Genomic DNA, 7,745 nt, shown 5'->3' with positions numbered 1-7,745 from the left:
GTCACTATGAGTTAGAACCAACTCCAAGGCACACCACCACCATACTTACCTGGCTCTGTGTGTCAAAAGTTCTGTTTTTAGAAATAGTTCTCTTGTGCTTAAAATTAAATAAAAGTGCTGTTCCATAGATTTTCCCAAGGCTGTAAATCTTTACAGGAATAAGCAGCTTCATCTTTCTCCCTCAGAGTGTCTTGTGGGTGTGAATTGTTCACCTTGCAGTTAGCCGTCTAATGGTTAACCCTCTGAGGTACCAGAGCTCCTTCATTATGTTGATAAGCCATCCATAATTAAATTTGAAATATGAAAGGCAAAAAAGCATGGCTAACAGATACTTTGAGTTTTACTGTTTATTCTGCTATTTTTTTTTTGGGTTTTTTTTATTCCTTTTACCAAACCTTCTTGAAATGCAGAATTGGTGTTTAATCTTGATCACTTAAGCAAAGTTTCATGTGCTTTTAAGCATGCTTATTTCTTAATGATGACAATTTTTTTCCTTTATAATGTGTTTTTAATATCTACCTAGAGTAAAATATTTTCAGAGACGTGAGAGTAATTGCCTACAGATATACACATGGATTAAATTTTCTCTCTGATTAATTTTTGTTGTTTTAGGTGGTACTTCCTACATTTATCCTAGAGAAGCGTTCCCTGCTGGAAATGTATGCAGACTTTATGTCTCATCCAGACCTATTCATAGCCATCACTAATGGAACCACAGCTGAGGACAGAATGATGCGTTTTGTTGAGTACTACCTTACTTCATTTCATGAAGGCCGTAAGGGAGCCATTGCTAAGAAACCATACAATCCTATCATTGGAGAAACATTTCACTGTTCCTGGAGCATGCCGAAAAGTGAGCTAGCATCCAGTGATATCAGCTGCTCTTCTACCCAAGCAATCACAAGTCAAGCTCCTCTGTCAGACGAGTCTCTGAACCAGGTGGGATCAGACTGTTACACAGTCAGATTTGTTGCTGAGCAGGTTTCCCATCATCCTCCAGTCTCAGGATTTTATGCAGAATGTGCAGAGAGGAAGATGTGTGTAAATGCGCACATCTGGACTAAAAGCAAATTCTTAGGCATGTCAATAGGCGTAACAATGGTTGGAGAAGGTACGTAGAAAAATTGTTCTTCGATTCTTAGTGTCAAACTGCGATTAAACTTTAGGAAGCTAGATTAACACTAGTTACACATTAAAAATGGTTTGTGTACTACTTTTATGTTCTTAATTTATGTTCCAGAATGCATGTGTGTAAAGGTAAGGGGCTTATTTGTGGACTAATGTAAATTATCTTTTTAATATTTTTTTCCTTCTGACTTTAAATATAAAATACTTTCATTATCAAAAGCTTAAAGCATAAATGAGAAAATTAAAAATATCTCTTCATCCATGCAAACATAAATTCTTTTAGTTACTATTTTTTATTTTTTATGTGTATATTTATACCTGTGGCTTAGTTTTATAAATTGACGATTAGTTATTTAGAGAATTTTGTGTCTTGCTTTTATGAACTAAATATATCTATTTCCCATGTCATTGATGTACCTTTAAAATATGTTTTACTTGCTACATAGTATTCTATGAAATGATTTTACTATCTTTCAAACATAAGATTTTTTTCCCAAATTTAAAATTTTTTAAGTTCTGTTATGATATGGTTCTTTCCAATTTCCACATAATTTTTAAGGCTAACAAAAACTATTTATGACATTGAAAACATCCTTGTTTTAATAAAACAACAACAAAAAAAGGTTTGCCCTTCAAAAAAGAAAAAAAAACAACCCACTGCCTTCAACTTTATGTTAGCTCACCGCTACCAGTGTAGGGTTTTTGAGGCTGCCATCTTTACAGGAACAGGAAGCTGGTGAGTTTATAGTACCAACCTTGCAGTTAGCAGTCCAGTGTTTATCCTATAGCACCATTACCCTTTGGCTCTTTATAAATCATTATAAGTGAAAAGTCTGAAGTCTGGAAGTGATGGCACATACTCAGGGTCATGAAGTTTAAGACATAGCCAGATTTAGAACCTCATTCTTTGACATTCTTTCCCCTTGTACCTTACTCTTGTGTATACAAAAATCTGGTAATGGTAGCTTCTCCCACTCCAAGAGAGAAAATATAAAATGATTTAAAAAAAAAAAAAGATTAATAGTGAATGATATATCTAATAGTTTATTTATTTAAATGCTAGTTATATGTATAGATATATTATCTTTTAGAAATTAAATTGTTGATATTCTCAGGAGAAAGTAAATTCAGTTAATGAAATTTACAACAATTCATTTGCTTCTGTAATGAATTTGTACATGTCCTGTACTAGTCATATTTTTTATTTAGTAGTTTGGGAAATCACATTGAATTATTAATTAAACAAGATTTTAGAATTCTGTGAATCTTCGTTATCCTAACTAGTCCATCATCACAGTTCTGAATCTGATCGTATATTTCTTCAGATTTGAAATCTCAGTGTGTTACTTATGCTCAATACATTCTTAGAAGTCAAAGATCATATTTATAAGAATCATATATTTTTAGAAAATTAATAAACACATTCTGCCCTACCTTTGATAGAGTCTTGGTGTGGCACTGTAGAATAAGCATTCAACCTCGAGGTTGGTTTGAACCTCAAAGTTGACAGTTCATACTTATCAGCCACTCTTGGAAAACCCTGTACAAGGTCACTTAACAACAATCATAGATTCAGCCAATCAACAATTATTGAATACTGAAAATAAACCCTCATGTCATTTAAACCCACCAGCTGTTCTGTGGGAGAAAGATGAGACTTTCTGCTCCCGCAAAGGTTTACAGTCACAGAAACCCTTTACTTTATCACTATGAGTTAGAACTGACTCAACAGCACTTAGCAATAACAATATGTTGTCTGTATATTTTTTACAGCTCCCATATGTATAAGCATTTCACAGCCAGATCCATGTACTTTATGAAATGACTCAAGTACTCCTTGCTATTTGTGGAAACTGTTAAGGGCAATACAGAAAAATAGTTGTCGCTTTATATAAAATTATGCTTTAGAATTTCATTTTACTTATATGCTTATCCTCAAAATTAGTAATATTAAAATATTTATCATAAGTCTTGCCTTTATTTGTGAGCATTAAGAAGAGAAGCCATTTGGGTTAAGATTAGTTCTATACGTGGTCTGATGGTGACCCAATGAATGAACTTAGAAGGTTAAATTCATTGTGGGTTAGACATTGGGTTGCTACCAGCAGGGTCAGAATTTCAAACTCACCAGCTCCTCCTCAAGAGAAAGGTGAGGCTGCCACTCCAGTAAATATTTACAATCTCAGAAACCCTACATGGGGTCACTGTGAGTCAGAATCAACTCAGTGACAGTGGGTTTGGTTTTTTTGATTACACACCTTAATATCACTTAATGATATATGGTAGTGGTTGTGTGCCACTGAGTTGGTTCCAAGTTATAGCAACCGTGCATAGGGTTTCTGAGGCTTTAAATCTCTATGGGAGCAGAAAGCCTCATCTTTCTACCTCGGCATGACTGGTAGATTTGAAATACTGACCTTGCAGTTAGCAGCCTAGCTCATAATCCATTATGCTACCAGCACTTCTTTAATGACATATGTTGTTGTTAAGTGCCACTGAGTCAGTTCCAACCCATAGCGATCCCTGTGTAGGGTTTCCAAGGAGTAACTGGTGAACTTGAACTGCTTGCCTTGATATATAGACCAATATATATACAGATCAATTATTCATGAATATAATATGGAGTCTTGGTGTGGCACTTGACCTTAAGGTCAGTTTGAACTACAAAATTGGTGGTTCAAACTCACCAGCCACTCCTTGGAAACCCTGTACAGGATTGATATGAGTTAGAACTGACTCAGTGGCAATTAACAACAGCAACATTATTCATTAAAAGGAGCCCCGGTAATGCATTGGTTATGCATTGGCCGGTTAACCTCAAGGTCAGCAGTTCGATTCACTAGTCATTCTGCGAGAGAAAGATGAGGCTTTTTGTTTCTGTAAAGACTTAAAGCCTCAGAAACCTCATACAGTGTCGCTGTGAATTGGAACCAACTCATTGACACACACAGCAGCCGTATATTCACTAATAGTCTTTTTGTGTTTTTTAAACTATGTTCAATCCCTTAGCATCTCTCAATGAAACAAACTCCATTGGAATACCAACTATATAGAAATGATCACTTCTGTCTTATTACACTAAAATATTTCAAAATTTGGCAAACAAAATGATTATTATGACCCTGATTTTTCTGATGTTATCACAATTGTTTCTTTTTTTTTTTTTCTTCCTCCACACCCTCTGGAACTAGGATCCCTCTTGAAAGCTTGTAAGCCAGTCACTTCTTGCCTTTGTAGCCCCCCCAGTTTTAGGTAACCAATGTCCAAGTTGCCCATCCCTGTCTACTCTGTATATGGAGAGGGTGGGAGTGATCCTTGCTTTAAAGATTTGTTCCCTCTTTTGAGCTATTACATCCATATGTGTAGGTCAGGTTCATCAAATTGTATCAGATTACTCTTTTTTTCCTCTTCTTTCTTCTTCTAGTTGAGCTCTAACCATCCAGTCATTGAAGCCAGGACAAGTGGATATTATCTGCAAGTCTGGGTGTGCTTATGCATATGCCCTCTCTTCTTATCAGCTGGACGCTTCACTCACCACTCTAGTCCTCTGTGGCTATGTCACTGACTCTGGGCCCAAGAGTCCCCAGGTCTTGCACCACTGCTGGCCAACCAGGTGTCCACCTGGGTTCACAAGAGGCTATTGCCTGTTATAGGGCTTAGCTCGCAGCTTCATTGCTGTTTTTCCCTCACTTCCCCTTATCGGTGATGAACGTGTTCACCAGTCAGAGTGTGTGTTCCCATTGAGTCTTAGTCTCGGAAGGGGGTTTGCTCTGAATGGACCCAACCACTTGCCTTGATGTTTCCTGGGCAAGCAACTTGCTGCACAATTGTTTCTTCATCAATTTACATAGAATGAATGAAGAACATTTTATTTTTCATCATATCATCTAACTTGAGATTGAATCTGTAACATTAGATATTTGAAAAAATTATTAGCATTAATCAGTTTTATCCGTAGCATAATGTCTTAAGCTCTGACTGAAGGTTTTATTTTATATTTAATGGCATTAGAGCGAACTCTTGAAACCTGAAAGAAATAGTAAAATCTTAATGAAAGTAATCTTAACTGCTAGTAGGAGATGTCCAGTATAATTATAAATGCAATTTCACCTCACATTGAATGAAAATAAAGCAAATAATGATGTGTAAACAAAATAACGATGTATAACAGGTAAACAATAGGGAGTTTTTTGGTAAGCTGTCTTTCTTGTGAGGTGTTTGTTAACTACCATAAATGTTTCCACATTCAGGTACCCTTTGTCTACTGGAACATGGAGAAGAGTATACATTTTCCCTACCCTGTGCATACGCCCGGTCAATTCTAACTGTTCCTTGGGTAGAACTGGGTGGCAAAGTGAGTGTCAACTGTGCAAAGACCGGGTACTCAGCCAGCATCACTTTTCATACGAAGCCGTTTTATGGTGGCAAACTACACCGGTAAGATCATTTTATTGGTACTTGGCTCTTACTATACCACTTTGATCCTGTGTTATGACTCCTAATGATTTTTCTGCTTTGTTCCATGACTATGGGGTTGGGTTTTTTTCATGTTTATTTTTGTTTGGTATACTCAGTCTTCCAAGGCATTCTGAAAATCATTATCTTTTTTTAAAATAATAACATTACTAACAGATATGCTTTAATAAAATGTTTCTGGTGAAGTAGCTAACATGATGAAGAATGGAATTCCTTACAGATAATTAAGCAGAATACATGGCCTAATCTTAAATTTTAAAGGGACTCAGATTTGGGTCCAGATCTCTGTGGAAGCAGCCATTGCTCCAAATTAAGGCAACAATATATCTAATCATAAGAAATAGTTCAAGAAATAGAGTGATGGAAACCAACATGCTGTCTTTAGATAACAATATTGAATGTTGTTGTTGTTAAGTGCTGTTGAGTCATAGTGACCCTGTATAGGGTTTCTGAGAAGCAGCTGGTGAACTTGAACTGCCAACCCTGCAGTTCAAACCGACCTGAACTCCACCACATTAACCGCCATCGCCACACCAGGACTCCACAATATTGAATAGTGGTTCTAGTTTCATTTAGGAATGATCTTGTTGGCCTCTTGAGCACTAGTCTAGATCATGGCTTCATGAAAACAAGGTTTCTGATGTTTGTTGTTGTGTACCAAGCTGATTCCAATTCAGAGCGACCGTCTAGTGTCCTTCAGGGCTTCCCAGACTGTCGTCTCCTCAGGAGCAGATTGCCAGGTCTTTTCTCCTAATAGCTACCGATACATTTGAACTGTTAGTTGTGTGGTTTGTAGCAGACTGCTAAGTCACTGCGCTACTAAGGCGCCTAAGTTCTCTAGTAAGAACCTCAAAAGGATACTTTTCCTTTAAGCCCCTGATGTCTGTTTTGACTGTTCCTGAAGTGTAAGAGTAGTTTTATTTTTTATAGCCTTTTTATTGAAATATATATATACAAAATTATACAAATTTCTGAAAACATTTCATCATCTGTATGACCAAGATGTGGAACATTACTAGCACTCCTGTGGCCCTCTTCATGTCCTGTTGTAGCCACAAACTGAGTTCTACTAGCATAGAGTACTTCTGCATATTTTTTAACTTTATAAATGAAGTCATACATTATGTGCTCTTTCATCTTTTTTTCAGCTTCTAGAAAAGAGGCTTGCAAATAGAGAGGAGGAAGGCTTAATGCAACTCTTAACCCCCTTATCCCTGAACAAAGGCTTTGCTGGGGCTAAAAAAAGGTTTGGGATAGGGAAGAGATATCATGTTCATAGCGATAGGTGGGGATTTCTGGGAACTGGCCCATTTAGGGGGCCGTGCTAATTGGGTGTACGCACAGCATTTCTTCAAGAAATGCCTCTGGTAGGAGCAGACAGAGTTTCTTCTGGAATGGCAAGCATATGAAGTTCTTCAGGACTCTAATTCAGACTCCTCCCAGTGGCTAGCATTCTCCTTTGCCCCAGAACAAAGTTTGTCCCTTAAAGTTATGCCTAGGGCACTAGATAAACCAGTCCAACCTATAAAATATCTCACATGGAAGTAAAAAGGCAGAATTTTATGGTAGTCTTCCTTAATGGCAAGTCCCATAAAATAAGAAATTTTTATGGGTGGTCTTCCTTAATGGCAAGTCTCAGGATGTGGTTGCTCAGTTATGGCCCTGGGCATGTCCTGCACATCTTTACAGTTGCCCAAGAAAGAGGGCTGTAGGCCTCAACATTCTTCAGGACTTTAGTTACATTATTTTAATAAGTGGCCCATGTTTAATTCTGATTTCTGGACCCTTATTTCCCTTGTGTCATCATCATAGTAATTTGAGTAACCCAAGCTTTATAATTAAGTGGAAGAGACTTTAGAGGTTATTAGACCAGCATTTACTAAACGGATAAATCCCTTTGCAATATGCCTGGCAACTTATTTGTTTAATCTGTGTTATAATAACATTGTTAGTACAGAATTCACAGTGTCTGAGACAGTCTATTGCATATTCAGATACACACACACACCAATTTATATGAAGTTGGAGCTGAAATCTGTACCCCTGTGATATCATTTCATTAGTGAAACTGTTTTTTAAAGTATATGTTTGAGTAGAATGCTTAGAGGAAAACAACTGCAGGGATAAAGTTTCCAAATTCA

At 36.9% G+C, this 7,745-nt stretch overlaps 1 protein-coding gene across 1 annotated transcript in view; it reads left to right on the top strand.

The window, feature by feature from the left end:
* The window catches only part of OSBPL11 (oxysterol binding protein-like 11), a 185,246-nt gene that overhangs the window by 130,933 nt on the left and 46,568 nt on the right, over positions 1 to 7,745 (top strand). Inside the window, exons 9-10 of the mRNA XM_006869375.1 lie at positions 613 to 1,111; positions 5,379 to 5,565. Coding sequence (XP_006869437.1) covers positions 613 to 1,111; positions 5,379 to 5,565 — 686 coding nt within the window. The remainder of the gene's footprint in view (positions 1 to 612; positions 1,112 to 5,378; positions 5,566 to 7,745) is intronic.

The sequence above is a fragment of the Chrysochloris asiatica genome, unplaced genomic scaffold (assembly GCF_000296735.1).
Source record: "Chrysochloris asiatica unplaced genomic scaffold, ChrAsi1.0 scaffold00130, whole genome shotgun sequence".
In the NCBI taxonomy this organism is placed as follows: domain Eukaryota; kingdom Metazoa; phylum Chordata; class Mammalia; order Afrosoricida; family Chrysochloridae; genus Chrysochloris; species Chrysochloris asiatica.
The sequence above is the reverse complement of the archived record's forward strand: the minus strand, read 5'-3'. Positions and strand labels throughout refer to the sequence as shown.